Raw genomic sequence first — 25,771 nt, 5'->3', positions numbered from 1 at the left:
CCACCGAGTCTACTTTTTGGTGATGTTGTTACCAAGTTGAGCAAGGCTTCGGCAGCACTATTGTCCCCACCGTTTTGGACGTGATGAAGCGCTGAAGGATAAGAAAGTCGAGGCCAAAGATACGAGGTTCGTTGACGCCTGGCTTGAGGCTATCGGGACTTGATGGAGGACTTCATGTTCGCACAACTCAGTACCTCCAGAAGCACTGCACCCCACGAATCTTAATCAGTAAGCTAGTGCGATGTTGGTTGTTTGGACTCATAGCTGCAATCCAGGGAGTTGTCTGTTTTCTAGACACTAGACAAGCGCAAGGCAGACTTCTTGAGGCGCTTCAAACCCCTGGCTGAGCAAGTCCCTGGTTCAATAATGGGCTTTGGATAAAATCGTAACCACGGCTATGACTTTCCTAATCCCCTCCCCTCCTTTATCATTCGGTCCCAGTTGGTGTGGTTCATAACCCTGCTTCGGGGGCGCAGTTTCGTAGCTTCGCCACACACCATCTTCAACATGGCCCAATCACCAAAGCCACATGCGGATGCATTGCAGGAAAGCTGAACCATCTGCTTTGCAAGAAACGCCGAGTTTACCGGACTCTTTGTCTCGTTCCGAGAGCGAGATACAGGCTTGAGTCCTTTAGCAATTTTCAACTTGGCATTACACTGACTTTTGCGAACGGTTTCACGATCTAAGATCAACCGCAAACACTATGCTCTTTGGAAGGGAACAAAAGACACAGAAGCGGCTGATCCAAGACTGCACCGAGAAACATGTCGCGTGTCAGACCTCGGACTCTACACCCTTTCTGCCATCACGACTCATCGACATTCGAGCGTATCCAGATGTCCGCCTAGTTTTGCAAAATGAGATATCTGCTAATGGACAAAAAGACCAAAGATACGTGGCTCTGAGCTACTGCTGGGGAACGCGTATGCCAGAGACGGGCAAAGCGATCACAGACAAGCTGGAAACTCTCCGGAAAGGAATCGAACTTTCGCAACTTCCAGCAACACCACGAGATGCAATCAAGCTTACGAATCTACTTGGAATACCCTTTCTTTGGATCGATTCGCTGTGCATCCTCCAAGACGACAAGCAAGACTGGGCGAGAGAAGCTTCTCTTATGAGCAAAGTCTACTCAAGAGCGTACATCACCATTGCGGCAGGGGCTTCAGACCACTGTGATGGCGGGTTCATCAAGGCTTCGTATTCCAAGAAGGACTTGCCGGTTCCTCGAAGAGGAGGTTACGGGATGGAGTGGGACTTTACGACACCTGCTGAAGAGCCAAACCCTTGGATTCGATCCTTCTTTAAGAATCCTCTCTTTTCCAGGGGATGGGTGCTTCAAGAACGAGAGCTATCGCCACGAATCCTATATTTTACCACCACTCATGTCGTTTGGGAGTGCAGAGAGGAAGTTTGCTCATACATCCGCCCTCAAAACCGCCTGTCAAGCCCGAAGATCAAGTATCTCGACCTGGACCACTTCTCTTCGGCCTGGCCATTCCGTTGCTTTGATGTTCCATCTGATGGCAAGGGATTTGCCATGGTACGATCTGGCCGAGCATGGCCAGAGAAAGCGACGTTGGTCCGCTTCAAGACGTGGCAGTCCATGATTGAGGATTACTCACGGCGGCGCTTGACAGTCCCAACTGATAAGCTCCCTGCTATTGATGGTCTTGCAATGGAGGTACAAAAGTTGCTCCAGTGTGATTACTTGGCAGGACTTTGGAGGGGAAACTTGATGAGGGATCTGCTCTGGGAGAGGGCTGGGCCTGAAGTGATGCATGCGGCACTCGACTCATCAGCGTACTACGCTCCTTCATGGTCCTGGGCCTTGACAAACTTTCCAATCATTTTCAGGTATGATGCGGATGATGACGATGCCGAGATACTTGATGCCGGCGTCACGAAGCGTGAGATGGGAGATGGGCTAGTCTCGGGGTTCATCCGCATGCGCGCGAGGGTGCTTGAGGTGCCCAAGAGTAACTCCATTTGTTTCACGCCTGACAATATCGAGAAAGGGACCAGAGAAACATACACAATCTGTATCCTGAGAACAAGGGAGATGCGCGAGGAACAGTGGGGAGGCAGAGAAGGACAGCAGCTGGTGCAGGGATATCGGTCAGCAGGTGGACGAGGTTTGATGCTTGAACCGGTTAAAGGAAGTGATTCAGAATATAGACGCGTGGGAACGGTTGCGTGGGTGCCTATCGAGATGTTGGAGGGTGTCGAGTATCAAGAGTTTTCCATCATTTAACCGAAACAGGGCAGGGGGTATGAGGTCATTCTCGATCAGCGCCAACAAGATAAACTTGATTCTCTCATCATTCCACCACGCAACTCATCGACTTCAACAATGCTCAGCTGGGCACTGAATACATTGAGCCAGGTCTGGCCTCCAGCACCTAAATTCACCGAAAAAGATGTGCCAGATTAATCCGGCAAGGTGAGTGTCCTCGCCAGCTCGAAAGCTCCAATTAACACCCCGCAGGTCTTTATCGTCACTGGCGCGTCAGCCGGTGTAGGCAAGGAATTGGCCCGCATTCTCTTTTCGCTCAATGCCAAGGTGTACCCAGGGGGTTAGGTAAGCAAGTTACGTACCCCTCTGTTCATCACAGAGGGGGCATCACAACCTGTAACTGCGTCACTGCTGTAACCACCTTGAGCAACTTGATTGCCTCATTTCTCCACCAATTGAGGTCCGAATAGCTTCAAATTAAAGCTAGACTTTATACTCAATTGAAACCAACTATGCCTCGATTTTCAAGCAAAGAGAGCGCCGCTGCGGCGCGTGCGGCGCATGCGTATCTGTCGGGGGCATCAACCCCGCCGACAACTCGGGCGAACCCCTCACCAGGCAAACACAGCATCAAGGAGACAGCCGCGCTCCACCACGCAAATGTTGCCCTAACTAAGAAATATATATATCTATTGAAAGCTGGAAAGCCGCTGCCTTCTGACTCCAAAGGAGGGACTCCGACGGCGCTGACTGGGCCGGAAGAACGGGCTATAGTGACCTTTATCCGTTCAGTTGAAAGGAGTGCTTTTGCGGTATCAGAAGCCTCTATCCGTAACTACGCCAGTTTCCTTCGAGGACACCGATTTAATAACCCACAGCCTCCTGTATCAGTATCGTGGGTACGGAGGTTTAAAAAGCGTCATCCAGAGCTTCAGTATAAGTCCCCAAAAGTCCAAGAAGTCACCCGTGCCGCCGCCGAGACTGACATATACCACATCGACAATTGGTTCAAGGAATTCGACGCCCTGATGCGCACCCTTGGTATCCAAAAGTGCGATCTTTGGAACTTTGACGAGACCCCTTACAAATTGGGTGGGTAAATGGTAGTATCAAGCTCTTTTCTACGCGGATGAAACGGAACACACGGACGACTGTCTTTCAGCCCGGGAATAAGGAGTCTTTGACCTCTGTTGATGCAGTCAGTGCAGCTGGGAAGTCAATTCCTTCGTTCCTGATACTCACGGCGAAGGTATTATTAGAGGAATATACCCGGGCTGATATTGACGGCCGGGTTGTCCTCACATTCACTGATACGGGTTTTAATAACTCTCATCGAGCTGTCCAGTGGCTGCAACACTTTAACCGCTATTCCTTTGCCGCCAGCGAGACCTTCGCCGGATCCTCTATTGAGGAGTGGTTTGGCTACCCAACGGCTATCACAAAGTCCCAATTTGACGAGGAATATGCGTTCAAACCTCGCTACCAAGTCAAGAAGGCTCCGACCTCGTACCGGCTCCTCCTGATGGACTCCTTTTCCGCTCATGAGGATCCTGAATTCCTATGGTATTGTGGGATGTTTGATATCATCCCGTACCGGCTCCCAAGTCACATGAGCCACCGTCTGCAACCTCTTGACGTAGGGGTCTATCAATACCTTAAGAATGAGCAAAAGTGCGCACTCAGGGACTTCATGATGGCCGGCGGTCTCCAGATCTCTCGATTCGACTTCCTGAACCAGTGGAATCGGATGTATGCAGCCGCCTTTAAGGCCTGTCACATATATGTCGGGTTCGAGAAGTCAGGGTTATCCCCTTTCAACCCAGAAGTCATCCTAGGTCCGCTCCGCCGGCACGCTGAAGAGCGAGATAAGCCCCTATTCCCAGTCAAATTAAATAGGGATAAGGTGACCCCGAGGAGGGTCAAGAAGCAGCTCTCTGATCAGTCTATTCAAAGGTCTATATCCCTCCTTGATACACCAACGAGGAAGGTTATCCGGCACGCTGAAGCGTGCGTTGACTTCGCCATTGTGACTCAAAAGTCACATGAGAATAGCCTCGCTTTACACAAGGAACATATACGACTTGAGGGACGCCGCACACGAAGTCGACGGCAAATTAAGGGCGTCAAAGATGGTGCCTTTAGTGTAGATGAGTTAAAGCGTATGGTTGAAGCACGAGAGCAAGAGGATAAGAGACTAGAAGAGAAGAGACTGACCCGGCAGCAGAATAACCTCCTTCAGAGCCTTCGTGACGATGGCCGGCCTCGTCTCCGTGGCGGCGCGGCCGTGAAAGCAAAGCGGGAAAAGGCAGCGGCAGAAGCGGCCGCGATGGCTTCACAAGAGGCCAACCGCCAGAGATTAATAGATAAGTCAGAAAGGGATGTCCTAGAGTATCGCCGGCGCCTTTGGACCGAAGCTGACGAGAAAACCCGGCACTTCTACTATCGAATTTGGAGCCGGCACGTTCTTGAAGCTATTCCCGAGGCCGCCGACTATTTGGCCGACCTTGACAAGGCTGCAGCCTTGCGAGAGGTGGCAGCCTCGCGAGGTCAGCTAGATAATATACCTGAAGATGTTCTCTCGGTATCATCGGGAGACTTGACGCCGCTGTTGCCCGGCAACGAGGAGGAGGATCGTGACGATATTGAGATCATCATGAACACACAGATCGAGGGATTCACACAAGCCGCTTTGGCGGCCGGAAGAGGGATTATTCGCCTGAAAATAGCGATCAAGAAGAGGATCTATCACGCCGAGAAGATTGGGGCGGATTCGGCTATGATCGCGTGCCTAATAACTACTCGGATGACGAGAGGGTCGAGGCGTGCATTGTGGTGGCCGGGATGACAATTCCCGTGCCGCAGTCGCGGGCCCGAGACTAGGCATCACATTCACTTATACACAACAATGTGGGAATAGCCTCCAGAAGGTTCAAATTGTCAGAATCAATTGATCAGATGAAGCGCTTTTTAATGATTATATTTTTATTAAAATTGGCCTTCAATTGGTGGAGAAATGAGGCAATCAAGTTGCTCAAGGTGGTTACAGCAGTGACGCAGTTACAGGTTGTGATGCCCCCTCTGTGATGAACAGAGGGGTTGCGTAAATCGATTACCTAATCCCCCGAGTATCTCGGGGAGCTCATACCTGCACCGCCCCGTACATGCACCGTTGGGCCTTAGTCAGCAACAACCCACTATAACTCCTTTCCTCTCAGTGCCCTAAGGGCTATCTTGACCACGTAAAATACAGCATTTTGCGCCCCTTCTATGACCTTCTATATGACATTTACTGCAAGTGGGCAATTTCTTCTCTAATGGCTCTTGTGGCTCTTGGGGCAGCCGGCTAGGGGGCTCTTGGGGCTCTTGCGGCTGCTGGCTAGGGGGCTCTCGGGGCTCTCGGGGCCCGTGGTTATGGTGGGAAAATCGGGCTTCAGTGCGTTGTTGGAGATACCATAGCTCGTACGAGTTTTCTTTGGCAAGGATTGAAAATTGGCAGCCTTGCCGCCAGCGATTGCAAGCATAGAGGATAGTAGGCCGTTCAGAGCCTCCCCAATGCGTACGTGAGCGTCGAATAATCCATTTATATCCGCCAATTGTTGCGTAAATTGCAAGATCAAGCTCAAGCTCCTCTCGCGAGGGATAATATTGAAAAGGTGGGAGGTCTTCCATTGGTTATTGTAGGTGCTAAGTTATAGGGCCCTTAGGGCATTAAGAGGAAAGGAGTTATAGTGGGTTGTTGCTGACTAAGGCCCAACGGTGCATGTACGGGGCGGTGCAGGTATGAGCTCCCAGTATCTCGGGCAAGTCATACGTGCACCGCCGGCGGTGCAAATAAGATCACGTGATATATCGCACCGCCGGCGGTGCAAATAAGGGCAACGTGGCATTATTGAACGGGGATAACACCCTTCGAATAAGGCCCTCAATTTAATCATCAACAGCTTCTATCACCCCAATTCAATGACTAGTAGTTTCTGCATTATCAATTCTATCTACAATCTCTTTTCCCTGCTCCAATGGATCCAATTGCGGCTTCTCGCTCCTTCCCCGATGATGCCCTCCCCCCCGAGGGCGAATATCACAGCCGCGAGGACCTACGCACCGCGATTAATGCCTGGGCTGCGCCGCGAGGCTATGCCTTTATGACTAGGAGATCAAGGAAGACTCCCAATAGAAGATACATAGTTATCTTTAACTATGACCGTGGAGCAGGGCGCACTCTTGCCCCTAAGGACCCAAAGTAGCAACGGCGGCAGACTATAATGCGCCGTATGGGATGCCGCTTCTCTATCATAGCAAAGGAGAGCCTCTGCGGCGGTATTTAGAGTCTAAGGCATTATCCTAAGGCTAGCTTTAATAAGTATAATTATAAGCCAAGCTTTAGTTAAGTGGTATATCTAATGCTTTATTAATTATCCCGGTAAGATAAATTAATAGTTTAATAACTTCACGGGGCCGGCATTAAACCAAGGGAGATTAAGTCTTATCTATATATTAATTTAGATATACTTACTATATAGTAGGATATCTATAATTATATTATATAGGGCAAATAAGACCTTACTTAAGGCTAAAGTAATATATATGCCCTTACTAATAAGCTTAAGAGTAAGGGCTTTTAGAGTTATCTTTATCTTAATAATAATAATTAAGTTATAATAGTAATATTTATATATTTAAAGTCACTAAGGTACCTTTAATTTTATCCCGAGGTGCTTATAATAAATTATATATATAAGACTAATAAGTATAAGATGCCTCTTCTTAAGATAATTACTATAAATACTTATTAATAAACTTTCTATATTATATTTATATTTCTTAGTAGCGAGGAAGAAAATAACTATACTTAGGCCCTTATATATCTATAAAGTATATATAAGCTTTATAAGGTAGCTCTTTTATTTATAATACTTATAGATTACTACCTAGCTTATATAAATATAATTACTTTTTATTTATACTTCCCTAAGTTAATCTTATTATTATACTTATAGCATATTAATAAGGCTATCCTAAGTTATTATATGCCTATATTTACTTAAGATAAAAGTAACCCTAAGGGGCTTAAGAAGTGGAATAAGTTCTTTGCCCTTTAGTATAAGCTTATTGCCTTAGTAATAGAGGATATCTATGATAAGAACCTTAAAAAGCTTAAGGAGCTTTATATCCCGAAGTATATTAATAAGGTAGGCTATCTTATCTAGACCTAGCTAGATCCCTATAAGGAGCGATTTATTAAGGCATAGGTTAATTAATACCTCTACTTTAAGTAATATATTATATCTTATTGCGAGGGTATTTATAAGCTTATTAAATTATACCTAAAGACCTTATAAGCTAACCTCTTTAGGGCCTAGAGGATCCTTAAGCTTATGCTATTAAATTAGCTTACTAAACTTGAGGCACTTTAGGCCAGGCAGTATATAAGTATGCCTCTTCGGCTATTAGGGGTATTATATAGCTATATCTGTGGCTAGATCTTATATGAAGCCTTATATAAGGTTAACTCTTAGTGGGAATAACTATTAGAAGTATATCCCGCGTATATAGGCATATTCACGAGGACTCTTAGTCTGCCTTATATTTATACCCTTTAGCTATTACTAGTGCGAAATGAGCCCCTTTAATTATACTATTTCCATATATATTAGCACCTCTAGCGCTCAGGGATCCCCTAGCTTCTCATTAAGCCTTATAAGTTATTTAATCACCTAGCGGCTAATTTAACGCTACCGGCAATAAGCACATAGCGTAAGCTCAGTATATTTAAGCTTATTAGGAGGGCATCACAGCCAAGGGCATAACTAAAGTATTCGAGATATCATAAGCTTAGCCATAAGATAACCTTAAAGGCTTACCCCTTGCGCTACGAGGATCTATTAATAGCTCTACTAGCGGCTCTAGTCTAGACTTCTATAACTATATAGATAATAACGCATATATCTTCTCGCTCTATAACCCGCTCCTTATCCCTATTATCCCTATTAGGCGCCTCTATTATATCCGAGATTATTATAATAACATATATATTAACACACATAATAACTTAGGTATTATCTCCCCTAGCAGCTATGCTAATAGCTACCCTAGCCGCGCCTATATTACGAGCTAATAATCCTCGTGCTATCTTCTAATAATATAAGGAAGCATAAGAGGCCTAATATACTACATTGCCTCGGGGAATAATTAAGACTAACTAGTAATTTAAGAAGGCTATAAAGCTGCCTATATATTACTTTAAAGCTAAGTATAACTAGTGCCTTAACTATAAGCAAATAGGGAGGCATTATAAGGAGGAAAATAGTATTAGAGATTAGACTAAGGAGGAGATAATAAGTTATCTTAATTAGGATAAGGCTAAGACTAAGCGGGTTAAATTTAATATAGAGAAAGAGATAGCATAGCGGCCCTTTATATAGCGGCAAGGGATATAGTATATCTAGGATGCTACTAAAAGGGATTATAAATTATAAGAGGATTAATATAGAGGTAAAAACCCCCCTTATTAATATTTATAAAATTAATATAAGATATAATTAGTATATATTATTTAAAAGAGAAAAAAAAGGTAAATCTCTAAGTATATTATATATAACCTAATAGCTTATTTTAGTTAAGTTATAGGTAAGTTAAATAAGTATATATTATAGGCCTAGTAGCCTTTAATTATCTAAGGAATAAAATAATTACCCCTATAGAAATCACTGCCTTCCTTATTAATACTACTATATATAGCTATTCTAATTAATATCTATAATATAAATCCTTATATTCTTTAATACTATAATAATTAGCTAATAAGTAATTATCCCTACCGCTAGCAAGGGCTAAACCATGCCTAGGATAATTATAGGCTAATTCTAATATATTTAATCTCTAGCCTAAAGGGTATATATACTTTAATAGGGGTTAATATTAGGGTTAACCCTTTGTTATTATTACTATAGCTACTAATTCTAATATATAATATATTACTCTCTCTTAACTTAATATCCCTATAGGCGTAATAACATAGCGATAAGAGTACCTTAAGGAGGATATTAAGTATTTTAAGCTCTTATAAGGGCTTAGAGATTCTAGGCATATAGAGCATTAGATATAATAGGGTTATTTAGCAATATATACTAAGCCCACTAATAATATATTTATAGAGGCTAGGCTCCTAGATAAGGATTATTAGGATATTACTCTTACTACTAGTTATTAGTAATAATATATAAAGTAGCTAGGATATTTATATTTATTAGATATATTGCCCTAGCTAGTATTAATATATTATTAATAAAGATAGGGAAGTCCTAAGGGTTCTAACCTTAGTTTTAATTTTAGTTATTTATCTTCGCGGTATTATTTAAGAGAGGATAAAAGCCTTCTTTAATAAGAAAAAGCCTACTTTATATATTAGAAGCATTAAAGTAATTCACTTTAAAACCATGCTATTCAGTTATATAAGTAAAGGCATCACATATTATTCATAGCCCAAGGCAGATTAGCGCGTGGTTAATAGATTATATTATATCCTGAATATCTATATATATAGAAGGCCTCTTAATCTCTTTAATTGCACGAATAGATGCTCTCTTAATAGATGAGGGAGGGATATCTCTTGATCACACACATATAAGTCGGTCTTACATAATAGATCTTATTTGCACCGCCGGCGGTGCGATATATCACGTGATCTTATTTGCACCGCCGGCGGTGCACGTATGACTTGCCAGTATCTCGCTTCGAGAACTGAGAGCAAAGTGAACGAGGCTATCGCGTACATTCGCTCCGCTGTTCCAAAGTCCACAGGCGACCTAGTCTTTTTGCCCGTTAACCTCGAAGACCTAGACAGCGTCAAGGAAGCAGCAGCCTCATTCCTGCAGAAGGAAACACGTCTCGATGCCCTGTGGAACAATGCCGGCGTGATGAGACCGCCCGAAGGCTCCACGTCGAAGCAAGGCTACGAACTCCAGCTAGGCGTCAACTGCATCGCTTCTTTCCTCTTCACGCAGCTTCTGACGCCAGCTTTGGCAGAGGCTGCTAAACATGAGCCGCCGGGCTCTGTGCGAGTCCTGTGGGTTGCTTCCTCAGCTGCTGAACTGTTCGCTCCGCATGGAGGCGTGGACATGGACAATCTGGACTACAAGAGGAATGTAAACACTGGAGAGAAGTACGGAATGAGCAAGGGGGGCATGGTGTTGCTGTCACAAGAGTATGCACGACGCCATCAAAAGGACGGCATCATCAGCGTCGTAGGTTTTCCCATTCCAACTAGGCCACTATTTACTGACGCAAATCTAGTCTATGAACCCTGGCAATCTCAAGACTGAACTGCGTCGCCATTTACCTTGGATTATCGCCACCTTCTTTGGCTGGATGAGCTGGGATCCGGTGTACGGCGCCTACACGGAGCTGTTTGCAGGATTCTCGCCAGACATTACGCCCGAGAACTCTGGTTGCTGGGGTATGTATCCAACTCAAGTGGTAGAATTTCATCTAATACATCGCAGTTATTCCTTGGGGACGAATCGCCCCAGTCCGCGAAGACATCCGTGCCTCAACAGAGAACGGCCTGGGCGAGAAGTTTTGGGATTGGTGCGAGAGAGAGACTTGGGAGTATCGCCTCTAAGACTCATGATTCAGTCACTACTATCATTGTTTAATGCCTATTCTATGCTAGCACGCGGTTATGATCGGATGATTTGTCAGACAAGTTATGAAATGCCTAGTTGGGTCATATTAGGATGCAGCTAAATTGCCTCGTTCTCCTCATTGAGTCAGTTCTCCGCTTCCGGTCCCGGTCCCGGAGTTGAACATCTACAAAAGATCGCTTTGTTGTGACAGTACTCTGAGTTTCATCACTTCTGTTAATCGAACTTTGACCCTTGACTGCTTCTTTTGTTCTGCCTTTAAGTATGACTTCTAGGTATTCTTTACGCCGACCCTCAATCTGTCCTGCACTGGCTTACAATGCGATAGGGATATAGCTGACCCTCCTTTCACGTCTGATGAGCTCACACTTGAACGGGCAATATGTCAAGATGTGCCAGCCATCAAGGCCATAGTCGATGCGGCATACACCAAGTACATTGAGCGCATCGGCAAGCCACCGGCTCCCATGACAACAGACTACAAAGAGGTCCTTCAATCACACGACGTCTTTGTCCTACGAAGAAAAGAAGACAACATTATAGTCGGCTCCATCGTTCTCGGTCACCAACAAGGTTCTGACGCGGTCAAGATCAACAATCTGGTTGTCGACGTTACGGCACAAGGACGCGGCTACGGAGGCGTGCTCATGCGCTATGCCGCTGACTTTGCAAAGTCGCGGGGATGTTCTGCTCTGGAGCTGTTTACGAACGTCAAGATGTGGGAGAATCTTGAGCTTTATGCCAAGATGGGGTTTGTAGAGACGGAGAGAAAGACTGATGAGGGCTACGAGCGGGTGTACTTTCGGAAGGACTTGTGAAGCTCGAGTCGCTTTCAAGTGTCCGACATTATTGTCGTATGTTGTTGCATATTTTCAACGAAGCTATATGGCCATACATATTCTTCACACGGTTGTGAATGGTCTGTTGTACAGGGCATACCGCCAACTGTTGTCTCGACCCTGCGAGAGCCCTCCTTCTCGTTCCAACATCGCGAATCCGGGCTTGTCGACGCCGAGAAACCAGGCTCTGTCAATGAGCCAGATCAGACTTATGCAGCCATCATTACCTCAGCTTGGGCCTATTCCTTCGGTCGGAGAGGGTATCGTTAGGACATGCCGCTTGTCCCCGTTCTGGAACACGGCCACCTAATTGAAGCGACTCCAGGCGCCCACTACCCATTTATACCAAATTGATTCAGACAAGTCTCGACAGTCTTCTCATCCTGGCCTCGGCCGGAGCCTCTCAAAGCTAAAGTTCCAGACTTCAGCCCTCCTGGGACCATCAGACGACTCAACCAGTCCAACATGCTGCATCACGCTCGGATCGAGCGCCCACTTCGTCAATCCCCTATCTCGCGCGTAATCTTCGGTGATCATGTCGCCGGGGAACTGGAACGGCGGTGTTCGGAGAAAGTCTTGGAGACCTTGTAGGTGGTGGTTCGGGAATACGAGGCCTTGGGCGCAGCAGCCGTAACGAGGCATCTCGCGGACACCGGGGGAGAAAGTAGTGAGACGACGCAGCGTGGTGCGACCGGTCACGAAAGCTAAGGCTATGCAGGCTGGGATCCAGAGGCCGAGGAGTAATGCGACGGTCTGTGCAAAGTCCTTGCTGGCGAAAGAGCCAGAGTGACGATGACGACGACACCGCAAGGCAACCAACAGACAGACAATGACAGAGGTATACGCCAGAATGACCACCTTGAGATAATCAAAGATCTCCTCGTTGTTCCAACCCATGAAGAGTTCAGAGTAGAACAACCGCAGGTAGATCCAGTCTGTGCCCGAGTCCTTGGCCTGCTTCTCAACCTGCGCCACACCCTTCTTGAACCGCGAGAACCAGTCGCGCGAGGCTATCACATCGTCTTCGACGAGCGCAAAGTATGAAGGATCTCGTTTTCGGCAGACTTCGAACAGGACAGAGTGGTCGAGGCGGATATTCTCAACTCGATCGTCACTGCGACCGACGCCGCGTACATCGTGGGGAAGGACAGTGTAGTTGAGGTTCGATGTCGTCTCGTCGGTCGTTTCGCCAACGTTTGTGTTTTCGTAAACGAGGACCTCGTCGGCGAGGTTGAACAGCCATTCTTTTCCGTATGCGAAATGCCTCTTGGGGTCTTTGTCGGCAAGTAAAACAGCAATGTGTATCGAGTTTCGCTCCTCGAGGGTGAGCGCGTCGACCAGACTCCCAACAGCGTGCGCAAGAAAAGCCGAACTCGTGCGATTGATGCTCGGAATGCCAATGCACAGAAACTCGCCCGCTACCGGCGCGTCGGTCCTGTCTGGCAGCTCAACGGCCGGGTACACGTCGCGTCGCAGGTACTCCTCAACCTCTGCCTCGCGAACAGCAGAAAAGGACCTGTCAAAGGCGCGGTCGGCGTCGTAGAAGAAGGAGGAGGGGTCATCGTAGCTGTTCAGGTAGCACCATACAAGGGCGCACAGCCAAAGCAGCCAGAAGCCGATGTTTGCGCGAGACGGCCGCATGGCTTCATTGCTTGTTGAAGAAGCAAGGAGAGTCAAAGGCTGAGACGAAGCATCGCCAACAACTGTTTCAATTGCTGACAGGTACCCACGGTTAAACTGCGTCATCATTGGCCCGCCCCCTTTTTTTCCGCCGCTAAGCCTTACTGTCTGATTGGCGATCCCGTATTTCTCCACTTGGCTGACATCACAGCCTCCATGGGTCAAGTTGTGGTTATTTCTGGTTGGTTGTGTTACGGCTGTATTATTTCTATTTAGTTGCTCCGAGGCCCCCGCCCCCTGGCCTTGTACAGCCTTTTGACGAAGTGGTTATTTCTGGCTAGGCATCGGTTCATTTCAGAAGCAAATAAGTTGGATGTTGAATGCACTTTTCTTGGCATCATTAAGGTTAAGTCCTAGATATTCAAGTAGCCAAATGAGGCCCTGACTTGGGTAGATTGTAGTGAGAGAAATTGGTGCAGGTACGGATAGATGCCAGCCCTGTGAGGTTTCGTCACGCTGAGATTGTCTGGCATAACCATCCTAAAGCTCGCACCACCCAACTTGCATCACCTTTCTGTGAGAAAAGCAATTAATTATAAATCTTACTTCTGATTTATTATATTTATCCATTTGTGCCGCTTTAATCTCTTATCTATTAGAAGATGAGTGTTGCCAAACGGGTACATCTTGTGATACAGGGTAGCTAAGTTCCGCAACTGCGTTGGTGCTGCACATGAAAGTCTTATTTTAACATTTTCAACGTGACCAACTCCATGCCAGTGGTAATATTGATGACTATGAAGTGAGCTTAATCATTCTCTCTCTTCTTCCGTGTTAACCGCTCAAAGTTCCCATGTTTCCCTTGTCTATATCCGAAAGACGCACTTCAAAATGGCCAAGAGGAAATACAGACCCATTATTTACCTGAACGGTTATCCTGGCGTCCGCAAACGCACTATTGCCAATGAACTCTGGTAAGAATGATTGATTTAGTATCTTGACCTTTGGCTAATGCACGCGCAAAGCCAGCTCCTACCGAATACAAAGGTGGTCAGCAACCATCTTCTCATCGACACCGTCGTAGCTGTATTTGAGAAAAGCACCCGAGAGCATCAGCTGCTCTGCCAAGCCTGGGTAAATATTACATCCCCTTGGCCCCATCTTTTCATGAATATTCCTAACACTGTAGAATAGCGAAGAGCGCTCTTGTCACGAATCGACAGTTCAACATCGACACAAGATACGATATGGATTTTTACAGATTATCAGCCTTTGAGCGTGACTAGCCGCGGATACCAGAGCACAGCAGCATCGCGAAGGTCACCTTTTATTTCCATTATACTTGGCTGTGGCCTTGATCAACACTTGAAGAGAGCCGTCAGCGGCGATACGGACGACAGCAAGATGCAACTAAACGACACCGAGACCCTGAGCGGTCTCAGGGAGGGAGGTATCTTCCGCATTGGAGATGAACTCGAAAAGGAACCCGACATGACCAACTTGAGCCCAACAGAAGCAGCGAGGAGACTATGCGACCATGTTTATAAAGTTGCACCGAACGACCTTGCTGAACCAGGGGCACAAGCTCAATCGAGTCGTCGGATTTGAAGCTGGAATGCCAAGCCATTGAAATATGAACCCGGTATGAAGTACCGACGTGATTCTGCGACACCAGGGGGTCTAACACGCGCTTGCCCTATCGAGACCCAGTCCGTCGGGACATTTGCATCTGGTGTTGGCTCTTCTACGACGTCATTCCTTTTGGGACGCAGTATGGGATTTCTATGTCATTTTCAAGGCAGATGGAATAGTCAATTATAGAGCAGAGCCCAGATATCCTAATCCGGAGTTGAGTCGGTTCTACAATAGATAGTACTAATGACGACCTCATAACTCTTGCTGGCAATATTGACTCACCTTCGGAGATGCGGTTTCTTCCATTCATCATCAATACCGGACATAGAATCCTTTTCGCCTGCCAAGGCTGAAGGCTGGCTGATCCAGGGTGCCGCGGGAACCTTATATCCACTCAACGGCTTACACGGCTTTCCCTCCATTCCACAACGCGGAGTCGTGCGCGTCAATTGCCCTTTGCGAGTTAGCCCAAACGCCATTCGGCTCAGGGCAACTTTGAGGATTTCGATGCTCCATCTGATTTGTCGGTATACGGAGAGAGGCTTGGACGCGTCTCGCTTATAGCGGCAGTCTTTGTACGACGGGGATCGGAGGCGAGCTCGGATGCGAAATACGGAAGTGAGATGCGGTAAACGAAGCTCTGGATCATGGCTTGGGTTAGCTTGTGTTGCCCTTGCATTGGTCTTTTGGTACTCGTGGGCGCCGAGTGGCGGCGTCCGATTAGTGATCACCACATGAAGGTCTTCAACGATTTTGAGCCCAACACACTCAATGTTACAACGAGAAGGAAATTGGAATCATTAAAGGTTGGAAATATTTCTCAGCCCTCGTGTGTTGGCTTGAAATATGTGTATTATTATATTTCGAAGTAATTGTTGCTGTCACCGTGGTGGTAAATGCATCTGTATCAACTCCACATCACTCGCGTTATCCCTCTTTCCCTCGTCCCAAATCTCCTCCGTGCACGTGAGGGATGGATCGCGCAGACTCGGACCTGCTGACATTGGTGCATCTTCAAAATGCCCCATAGGTCGGGGATCATGCATCTTGACGCCGACCTCCGACTGTCTTCCTGCTGTTGTTGATTCGGTTTGTGTGTTTTCGGTCGGATATCCTGAACTTCCTAGGGAGCCAAAGTATGGTCGGAGAGAAGGGAGGCAAGCGATGACGAGACCGACGTTGACATCGAGGGAGCTCCAAAGGACTGCAAAGCGTTAGAATCGCCACCGGCGGATTGCTCCGTGAGAACGTACCAATGGTGCTCAGGGAGATGGAGTAATCTTCGCCCGCCCGCTGGATCGCGATAAAGCGTACTAGACACACGGCAATGTTGATGGTTCCGAGAAGAAACGTAAAGTAAATGCCTAGCCTGAGTGCTCTCTTGACGTTTAATGCAGGGACAATCAGCCACGGCAGAATGAAGACTGGGATATCAGCGGGCGTAGTCATTCAGGATCAGAATACTCACCGAGAAGATCCCCTAGGAAGTGCAATCCCCAGCCGACCTGGAAGAGAATGGCATAAGACGAGCCCGGGCACGATTTTTGCACGCTAATCTCCCTATTAAGAGCAATCAGACATGCCGCTGGTTCCAAGACGCAGGGCCAACTCACCAGTTCCGTTCAAGAGGCAGACATATAGTGAATATCAAGGTGATGGTAACAATGTAGGCGATAACCACAAAGACGATCGTCACCCATAAAAATATCCTTCTCTTGACCATGAACTCTGGAAACACCTGCAAGTAAACGGCGAGGAGGGCGGCCTTGCAGAGGTAAAATGTGGTGTAGAAGGGAAAATTGACGGCAAAAAACAACTGGAGTCGTCAGTCGTGATTCTTGCTGCCCCTTCCCGATGCTCTCACCTGCAGCACCAGCTTTAGGTCCTCCACGCCACCCTTGTATCCCTCCAGTGATGTATGCACGTCCGGGTCGAGGGCGCCCTTACTCGCAAACACGGGCCCAAATGCTGCAGTGATGATTGCAAAAACCCACGCCGTGCACATGATGATGTCGCTATATAGCATTCGGCGGTTCTGGATTTTGAGTCGTAGATATATTCGGGCGGCGATGACGGCCGTGGCGACCACGATGAGGGTCCATTGTGAAGCCTGGAGCGAAGGTTAAGAGAGTCGAGAAGATCTGTGAGTTGAACGCACAAGAATGGCCGCTGGTCCTGGATTTCCAAACGGCATTGTCCACGATGGATCCGAGAATTCGGGCTCTCAAACCCCCAGAGAGGCTGCAAATCTAGGGCGGGGGTTCGCTCAATCGCGAAAGTCGCATCACAGGAGCATCAAAGAGTCTCACTCCACCACGTGCAGGTTCTCAAGCAACCCTTTTAAACCCTCTCGGACTTGCAAGAATGCTGACACCAAGGTCGCGACCCTCATGTGGCTGTTTACAGTTTCTAGCACGAGATGATATCAGACATGCGAGCCTTGCGCATCTCGGCACATGCCAGTCGGGACACGCTAGGCTGAGCCACCAAGCCAGAACCATCCACACATGAACCTGGAAGCGGACGAGGCGCGTTCCCATGGGGAATCTGTACTGCTAATCAGGTCCAAGTTCCGGGAGGGGAGACAGCATCTGTGCTCGCCACCGTTTCGACGTTTCCAGCTTTCGCTTCGATGGTGGGAGCGTCAGGGCGGCTTGGCAAAGCTTTGTGTGACGAGTCGATATTTTGGGCGTATTTTGGGATAATCAGTCACTTAATGAGAAGAAATTAATTTTTCAATAGTTTATCGATTTATTGATCTTTTCTTGTTCTGGGCGGGATAGAATCTTGTCACCTATCTATCTTATATCTTCCCCAAAGGCTCCAGACGGCTCACATCTGGCTCGAGACACTTACATGCAGTGCTCAAAACATGTGGTCAGCTTAAGCCACGTGGTGCTCAAGACAAAAGTCGCAAAAGATGCACGACCGGTTTCGGACGATGGTGATGCAAGAGCAAGCGCACTGGCATCGGGGGTTAGCCATCTCGCGAATAGGCTGAGCGAGGGTGATGGGAGCAGAGGTAGGGGAAGATGGGGCCGAGTTTTCGGGGGTAGAGGGGGCCAAAATGGCGGGAGAGGCAGGGGTGATAGTGATCGGAGTAGGCTGGCACATCTTGATGGTGTAAGTGGGTCGTGAAAGACTGTAAAGTGTTTTGACGGTTGTGAATGAGTGTGTTGTGATGTACTGCTGTGAAGATGCTGTAATGGGTGATGATGGAGACTGGATTGTTGTAGCTGGCCAGAACTTTATAATTGATTGTGATGGACAGATGGCTCATACTCACTGTCTTGTTCTCGTAGCTTGTTGTGATCGACTACTACAAGATCAGTGTTCTTGTTCACTCCTGAACAATGAGGACACAAAGAGCGAGGTGGGTTGGCTCGAGCGGCTTTCTTTCGACACTGGGTCTTTGCAGATATTGAAAGAATTGAACAAAGCTGACAGCTGACACGGACCGACAACTTTGAAATGCACAAAGAGCAAGGTGTCAGCTATTTATCCTGGTGAACAAACTGGAACATCTTGTTCATGCCACTCGAAGTAAGGAACGACTACAACGTATTTGAGCCTAAATAATTATTGAGAAAAAAACCCACAAATTCCGTTTAGAGTATCATCCCGCGCTTTGTAGGTACTGCTTCAGCTTCATCCCCCTCGGTTGAAGCAACTATCCCTGGACCACCGACGACCCGCCCTCCCCACCACTCCCTCAATTCATCCAAGTATGTATATAGTCAAAGGAAGCCATGCCATAGATATACTCTTACTTCAATTCCAATGGCCTATTGCAAGATCGTCACGATGATAAAAAATGAACACACGCTGACCAGAACCTGCGAAGTACAACGCCAATGGTATGCAGAATATCTCCTGCGCAAACGGCAGCGAGGTTGATCGACAAGACCACTGTGTTAGCATTGGGATATGATGCTATGATGTGTTGATAAGGTGTTCCTTAGTATAGTTGAAGCCCGGCCTTCGATGGGATAACTGAGCCACAAGACCGAGGTTGATCAACAGAGATAGAAAGTAAGAATATTATAGGAACATTAGAATAAGCATACTCTATCTTGGAAGCAATTCCATTTCACCCTCTTCACACGTGGCGTCCACACAACTAACAACTGATGAGACACGAGTCAAGAGAACTTAGTTCCCGCACCGTTGGCGTGAAGCCACCCGGACAGCCAAGTTAGCATCTTGATCGACAGGGGATGTGGGAGAGAGTAGAGAGATTCTCGATTTGAAGAAAAGTCTTGCAAAGTATCTTTAGAATGAGAATGGCTCATGAGAATGGCTCATGAGAATGCGTCAATTGCATGCGACGATCCCATAGTTGTGTTATAAGTCGGCTGCCCCATAACAACTGGATTCCACCATGAGATAGCAACAGTCTGCAGGTTATTAAGAACACATCAGTTAAAAATATTGGCCTCGGCGAACAATTGCTTTGTATTGAGGAATCGACAAGTGGCATTGCTGACGTGCAGCTCTCTGCTGTTGTCGGGAAGCATCTCGTAAGCAGCATCTAATATGAGATGACCAGCCAAGAATAGACCGCTAAACCAATCACGCGAAAGTAAAACAAATTCCCCAGTAACGCCCAAGGCAATTGCCAATCCCGATTGCCTCTTCTGGTCCATTCGGCAATTCCACCATCCTCATGTGGAGTCTGCAGCATCTCGGAGGCGGGGTGGATCGGACACTTCCCCGCGTGAGATCTCTGAAAGGGAAATTTCTCCCGGCGGCGAGATATTGCCTTTTTGAGAAGGGCAGCTCCACTTGAGCTTTCAGAGGTTGGATTGGGCAAGGAACCCCGGGTGATCGCCGAGTCGTGAGCTTGGGTGAGATATAAAGGCGTTGACTTGAGAAGTTGAAACTTGATTTCTTCAACCTAGTTTCTTCTTCAGTTTACTCCTTGTATTTTTGTTTGTCATCTTCTTAGCGGCCACAATGGTGGTTATCAAGCGATTCAGAACTGTCTGGGGCATCGACTCCGGAGAGAACTTCGAGAAGTGGATCCCCTGGTTCACGGATCTGAAGAGGCAGGGCTACTGTTTGTTTCTCAAGATCTATCGGGGCTGCAAAAACTAATGTAATTTAGCTGGCGTCGAGGTCGACATTACTGATCGAGATGCTGATAACCTGCGACTTCTCCGAAAGCTCTTGGACGATGCTGACTTTGAGGCGACGGTGCTGTAAGTTGGCTTGATCAACTGAGACAAGAGCCGAACTCACACATCCAAGGATGCACACTGCCTGGGCTGGCTATGTCGGTGCTCGACCTACAGGCCTCACTCCTGATACTCATCTCGACGTCTACCGTAAAACTCTCGAGCTGGCCAAGATTCTGCGACCAGTCAAGATCAATGCCCAATCTGGAGGGTAAGCGACTATATGACATTAGTTCTGCGGTTTACTGACTAGGGCAGTGACTATTGGACCGTGGACGAGTCTGTCTACTTTTACCAAAAGACCCTGGAAGTCGACCGGGAGCTTGGCCTTACTGGCCTAGTCTCCCATGAGACACACCGCAACCGAGCTCTTTTTACTCCTTATGCCACTAAGCAAATCTTGCTCAAGGTTCCCGAGTAAGTTTGGCCCCACCTTGCCCGTTTGATCATTGCTTACGATTGTTTTAGGCTCCGCATCACGGCGGACATTTCCCACTGGGTTGTAGTCTGCGAGCGACTTCTGGACCTTGGCGAGGAGGACAAAGAGATTCTCGATCTCCTGGTTCCTCGGGTAAGTCAATTGTTCGTTCCCATACCGGAGTCTTACCATTGATTAGGTGCACCACATCCATGCCCGCATCGGCACGACTCAGTCTTCGCAATGCCCCGAGCCTGAGGACCCCATCTTCAAGCCCGAGCGCGAATTCTTTGAGAAGCTCTGGCTGCGCATCATCAAGGCGCGGAACCAAGATGCTCTCATCACCTTTGTGCCTGAGTATGGGTAAGTTGTAAGACTCTGGTAGACCCTTATGGTTGCTGACTTCATACATAGTCCGTTCCCTTACCACCCCTACGGAAGTATTAGGACCCACGGCCAGGTTGCTGATAGCGAGGGTGCACGACTACAAAAGTTGTTTGAGGACAGTCTCAAGGCATAGAGTAGACAAGATAGAATACCAAACGTATCAGTTTCCAATTGCTTTTCTCGGGATTGACACCATGACCCGGTTTCCAAGTTTATGTTGGTTACATCTTTGGGATGAGCTTTTCTTTCTGAAGGGTATCGAAAATCGACTCCAGATTCTCCCAACTGTCGAGATAACCAGTCCATCCCAGTTTTCGTGACTTGGTCATGTTCAACACCACATTGTAGTCTCGACCCCAAGCGAATCCAGCAAAAGCCCACGACGCCTTGTTCAGAGCTGAGGCGTCTAGTCCTTCTCGATCCACCATCTTCTTCCAAGCATTTTGCACTTGTTCAGTTTGAGACCATTTGACGAGATCAATGCGTTGACGGATGTAGCTCTGAGGCACACGATCCTGTAGACCCATTTCCCTGGCAAGGACGGACGCTGGTGGTTCTGGCACCAGAGGTCTCTCTGAGGCAAGAGGAGCTTCGCGAAGGAACTGGTCAGCAGGAACCTTAAGGCCGAAATATTTTGCGACGCGAGGCCACAGGTTCATCCACGACTCCACGTCGCCATTGACGACGTTAAAGGCCTCGTTAGCTGCCCGAGGCTCCAAAGCCGCCCAACGAGAAAATTGCGCGTGTAGACTGGCGTCAGTGAAGACAGTTGCATTAGTGTAGAACTCTTCAGAGCCCGGGAAAACCAGCTCGTTCCCGAGCTCCTTGGAAACAGCGGCGTAGATGGCGATTGCGCTGCCAAAGTTCATGAAATTGCCCTTGGCGAATCCAAAAACTTCGTTGGAATAAGTGACGTTCCACTCTATGCCATGCTTCTCACAGAATTCGTGCAGAATACGCTGTTGGCGGTAGTAGAAGTTGGGAGGAAAAGGAGGCTCAGGAAGCCTAGTGACGGGTGTCAATATGGCTTCAGCAACTTTGGTCCAGTTCATACGTACCATGGATCAGCCTCTTGCATGGGAATCTTGACCCGGCCGAGATGAACGCCATAGTTCTTGGCTCCAGTAACGAGGACAAAACGCTTGATGGATGATGCGCGCCCGGTAATCTCGAGGGCCTTGCAAAAAGCATTGAGCATGTCGCCTATAGGACGTCAGACACAAACACCAACTTGATCCAAGTATTGGGAATAGTACCATTCATGCGGGTGCTCTCTTCCTCCGAATCCTGCTGCAAGTAGGCGGCAAAGAAGACATAGTCTGCCTCAACGTCCCTTAAGTCGTCGGACATGGTCTCGGCTGCGGCCGTCAAGTCAAGGTGGACGTGCTTGACCCTCGGACCAAAGTCCTCCTTCTTGGAGCGAGACATGGCGTAGATGGTGCTCCATTCTTCAGGTCTGCTGCAGAGTTCCTTGACTATCTCGCGGCCCAGGATGCCTCAAAATGGGACTGTTAACATGAATTACATGGTGTAGAAACCGCATACTTACCCGTAGCACCGGTGACGATAGCTGAAGGCATGTTGATTAGGTAAACACAGGTGAATTGATGATGGAAAGAAGATTGCTCTGGACTCGAAGTTGATTTTAACATTGTCTCGACGTCATTGAGACACAAGAGGCTGACAAATGGGAGCCTCCGGTTGCGGCGGGATACACGCCCTACAGACTTGGTACACCATACGAGCCTTGTGGCAACGCGCCTTAAGCCCTGATCTGACATCACTAATGTCTCATAAATGGATTCTTATCTCTGAAAGGATCGACTCTGATTTGCTACGTCTTCTGTATGGAGGGGCAGGTGGCTCTATCATCACACAGTCTCGGCCCTTTGGAGGGTCTTGGTTGATGATTGCTGCCCATAACTCGGAGCATGAGGTGAAAATAATACAACTAGTGACATGCTATTTACAAAGCCTCGGTATCCTAATTATTCAGCCGGCCCAACTTCGAACCGTATCCAGAGACATTAACCCTTTATCATTCAAGGAACGTCTCGAACAAAGTTTTACCAAGAACCACCCCTCCATCACTCAAAAATGGGTCGACACGCTCTTGTACTCGGTGGCCATGGAAAAGTGGCCCAGATCCTGACGCAGGTGCTGCTAAGAGACTCGTGGACTGTCACGAGTGTTATAAGGACAAAGGAGCAAGTCTCTCAGATCGAGAGCTTGGCATCTGCAGGAGAGAACAACTTGAACGTCCTTGTTCACAGCATCGAGGATGTTCAAGAAGTCTCCCAAGCTAAAGGCCTCCTCTCCAAAGTGAAGCCTGACGTTGTGGTCTGGGGCGCCGGTGCTGGTGGGAAGGGTGGACCTGAACGAGTACGTAACAGTCAACACAACGAGTAGACCTAGGGAATTACTGATGTGGAATAACCAAGACTTTTGCTATTGATCGAGATGCCGCCATCAGTTTCATCAAGGCCGCGGTTGAAACTCCCACTATCAACAGGTTCATCCTCATCTCCTATCTGGCCTGTCGTCAAAGGCCTCCTCACTGGTGGAACGACGCATCATGGAAATACGCCCAAGAGATGAAAACCGGTTATCTCAAAAGTTATTGCCAGGCCAAGTTGGCTGCGGACGAAACTTTGCTCCAGGAAGCGTCAAAGCGGGCCGACTTTGTAGGGATAAGTCTTCGACCTGGCATGTTGTCGGATGAACCAGCAGGGCATGTTGAATTGGGGAAGACCAACGGATCGGAGGGCAACGTGAGTCGTGCATCAGTGGCAGAAACCATCGTTTTGCTGCTGAATCACAAGGAGGTGCAGACTTGCTGGTTGGACATGCTTGATGGCACTGAGGGTGTCGAGGCTGCGGTTGACGGTGTTGTGAGGAACCGAGATAACGCGGCCGAAGGCGAGGATGTTTACTTGATCTAGAGCTGCCACTTCGACGTTGGGAGAAAGAAATTAGGCATGCAACGGAGTTGATTTATTGAAGATGCCGTGTCTTCAACAATGTTTTGACGTTTTCTATCCTTTGGATAACTACATGATAAATCTTTGCTGGACTACCAACCACTCGCTCTCACCCACACGTCAACAATTTTGGTCGAGTTCTCCTCATCAGACGAGTCAACTACAAGATACCATCCGTACAGAGCCCCGGTAATACAGGCATGGTTCGGGAAAATGACGACGCTCTGGCCAACTTCTAGAGGAAGAGGAGGTAGATCGGCGGTATCTTCATCCTTGCCATGCTCCCAGGCAACAATAGCGTGTTCTTGACTGACTCGGTCAATGATCAATCGCCTCTCCGAGTTTGTCTGAGATTTGAGGTAAGCCTTGTTGATGACGCCCCAGCCTGGATACGAAGGGCAAGGTTCTCTTCCCAAGCCGAGTACACCGACAGCAACCAGTGCTTCTGGCTGAGATCGCTCGTTATCGTTGTAGACGCTGCAGACCTCAGCAACGACTGAGATTGCAATCTCTTCCTCGAATGGCCCTAGGGTCCTCCTTGAGTTCGTTGAGGTTTGCTGGAGATCAAGGATGGAGTACACTCCTGCGTGGAGCTCAAGGGTGGTCTGAAGTCCACCTGGTTTCCCGGCCGAGACTGTTTGAATCGCCTTGCGTAGAGACTGGGCGGCATCTGACAAATCTCCTTCGGCGTTGGTCAAGTTTTCGATGGCCGTAACTTGAGGAGAGGCCCCGACGCTGATGGTGATTTCTTTATCCTTGGGGAACAAATGGGACTGGGCGTGTACGGCTTCAAGACAGCCTTGGATCTCACCCTCTAGGTTGGCCATGGCCTGTTCGGGGGTGGAGTCCTTGTAGCTCAGGCTACTATGCGAGTACAGTCCAATCAGCTCAGCTTCCCCCTGTGCCTCAAGCTGCGCCAGAGCTTCTATCAAGCCATGCTTGTTCAAGGATGTGGGAGGTAGTCCCGCACGGTGGTAACCAGTGTCGACCTTCAAGTAGACGCGAGCGGGGAATTTCGTCTGCTGGGAAAATACCTTGACTGAGTCGAGCTGAGAGGGATGGTCGATCATGACGGAGATGCTTCCCTTTCCCAACTTGGAGCCGAGAGTAGCGAGACGTGGAATTTGAGACGGCGGAAGTGGGATACCGTAGAGGATGTCGACATGTCGGCCTGCGTCTTGATACTCCTTGAAGAGTGGGAGAAGATGATCGATCTCTGCTAGAGTCGATACGACGAGTTTTATGTCGCCACTGCCTTGCCCAACTTGAAGGCGTGTGCCCTCGACTGTCTGGTAGGGGTCAGTTGATGATGGTCAAAGGTGCAGTTTTAACTGACCTTGTGTGTCTTGATATGGGCACGGAATCCAACACCCAAAGCATCCACAGCCTCCAACATGGATTGGCAATGCCTTTGGACTCGTGACACGTCTAAGATGACGGCCGGCTTGGGAACATCGTGTATGTCTTTCCCGACATAGAACTGGCGTAGTTCGTCGTGCGGGGGCGCGTGTCTTTGTGGAAGAGTCATTTTTATAACTTGCACGGCGTTGCTGAGCGTTACTTGTGATTAAGTGAGTCGAGAGTGATCTTGACTTTAACTAAATTTCTAGAAAATGATGTATTTAACCTTCTAAGTCTTGTCCGAGCGGTCCTGGACATCGCCCCATAACTCACTAATGTTGGTGGAGATGACGCTATTCCCAATATAGTGCGCGATAACGACACACACCAGGAATCTCCGTCAACAATGACGATAATGGGAAGCGATGGGTAGCGCTCTTTTTTTGTTGCTCTATTCCGCGTGAATGTAAACTCCACTCAAGTATGAGTGTT

General features: G+C 47.9%; 8 protein-coding genes across 8 annotated transcripts; 3 read left to right on the top strand and 5 right to left on the bottom strand.

Moving 5' to 3' along the window:
- Positions 1–9,951: 9,951 nt before the first annotated feature.
- Positions 9,952–11,699, top strand: LRP88_04491 (acyl-CoA N-acyltransferase; the record flags this gene model as incomplete). The annotated part of the gene is made up of 3 exons (XM_083241063.1): positions 9,952–10,482; positions 10,532–10,694; positions 11,218–11,699. 3 exons carry the CDS (start codon positions 9,952–9,954, stop codon positions 11,697–11,699), a joined length of 1,176 nt encoding a protein of 391 aa, XP_083102211.1.
- Positions 11,700–12,098: 399 nt separating this feature from the next.
- On the bottom strand, positions 12,099–13,361 carry LRP88_04490 (uncharacterized protein; the record flags this gene model as incomplete). The annotated part of the gene is made up of 1 exon (XM_083241062.1): positions 12,099–13,361. One exon carries the CDS (start codon positions 13,359–13,361, stop codon positions 12,099–12,101), a length of 1,263 nt encoding a protein of 420 aa, XP_083102210.1.
- Positions 13,362–15,856: 2,495 nt separating this feature from the next.
- Positions 15,857–17,169, bottom strand: LRP88_04489 (uncharacterized protein; the record flags this gene model as incomplete). Its single annotated transcript, XM_083241061.1, has 6 exons — positions 15,857–16,179; positions 16,229–16,288; positions 16,444–16,535; positions 16,589–16,791; positions 16,840–17,085; positions 17,134–17,169. 6 exons carry the CDS (start codon positions 17,167–17,169, stop codon positions 15,857–15,859), a joined length of 960 nt encoding a protein of 319 aa, XP_083102209.1.
- Positions 17,170–17,858: 689 nt separating this feature from the next.
- Positions 17,859–18,089, bottom strand: LRP88_04488 (uncharacterized protein; the record flags this gene model as incomplete). The annotated part of the gene is made up of 1 exon (XM_083241060.1): positions 17,859–18,089. One exon carries the CDS (start codon positions 18,087–18,089, stop codon positions 17,859–17,861), a length of 231 nt encoding a protein of 76 aa, XP_083102208.1.
- Positions 18,090–19,931: 1,842 nt separating this feature from the next.
- Positions 19,932–21,090, top strand: LRP88_04487 (uncharacterized protein; the record flags this gene model as incomplete). The annotated part of the gene is made up of 7 exons (XM_083241059.1): positions 19,932–20,034; positions 20,083–20,176; positions 20,226–20,363; positions 20,411–20,569; positions 20,621–20,714; positions 20,770–20,933; positions 20,985–21,090. The coding sequence occupies 7 exons, from the start codon at positions 19,932–19,934 to the stop codon at positions 21,088–21,090; spliced, it is 858 nt and encodes a 285-aa protein (XP_083102207.1).
- Positions 21,091–21,178: 88 nt separating this feature from the next.
- Positions 21,179–22,537, bottom strand: LRP88_04486 (SDR family oxidoreductase; the record flags this gene model as incomplete). The annotated part of the gene is made up of 4 exons (XM_083241058.1): positions 21,179–21,962; positions 22,016–22,160; positions 22,214–22,453; positions 22,507–22,537. 4 exons carry the CDS (start codon positions 22,535–22,537, stop codon positions 21,179–21,181), a joined length of 1,200 nt encoding a protein of 399 aa, XP_083102206.1.
- A 517-nt stretch (positions 22,538–23,054) lies between these two features.
- LRP88_04485 (uncharacterized protein) lies at positions 23,055–23,899 on the top strand (the record flags this gene model as incomplete). Its single annotated transcript, XM_083241057.1, has 2 exons — positions 23,055–23,339; positions 23,399–23,899. The coding sequence occupies 2 exons, from the start codon at positions 23,055–23,057 to the stop codon at positions 23,897–23,899; spliced, it is 786 nt and encodes a 261-aa protein (XP_083102205.1).
- Positions 23,900–24,030: 131 nt separating this feature from the next.
- LRP88_04484 (uncharacterized protein) lies at positions 24,031–25,466 on the bottom strand (the record flags this gene model as incomplete). The annotated part of the gene is made up of 3 exons (XM_083241056.1): positions 24,031–25,218; positions 25,271–25,354; positions 25,413–25,466. The coding sequence occupies 3 exons, from the start codon at positions 25,464–25,466 to the stop codon at positions 24,031–24,033; spliced, it is 1,326 nt and encodes a 441-aa protein (XP_083102204.1).
- Positions 25,467–25,771: the final 305 nt, after the last annotated feature.

Source organism: Fusarium phalaenopsidis (genome assembly GCF_050370095.1).
Source record: "Fusarium phalaenopsidis strain FUZ10S chromosome Unknown contig_32292, whole genome shotgun sequence".
In the NCBI taxonomy this organism is placed as follows: Eukaryota; Fungi; Ascomycota; class Sordariomycetes; order Hypocreales; family Nectriaceae; genus Fusarium; species Fusarium phalaenopsidis.
Note: the sequence above shows the minus strand (reverse complement) of the source record. Positions and strands in the feature narration are given on the sequence as shown.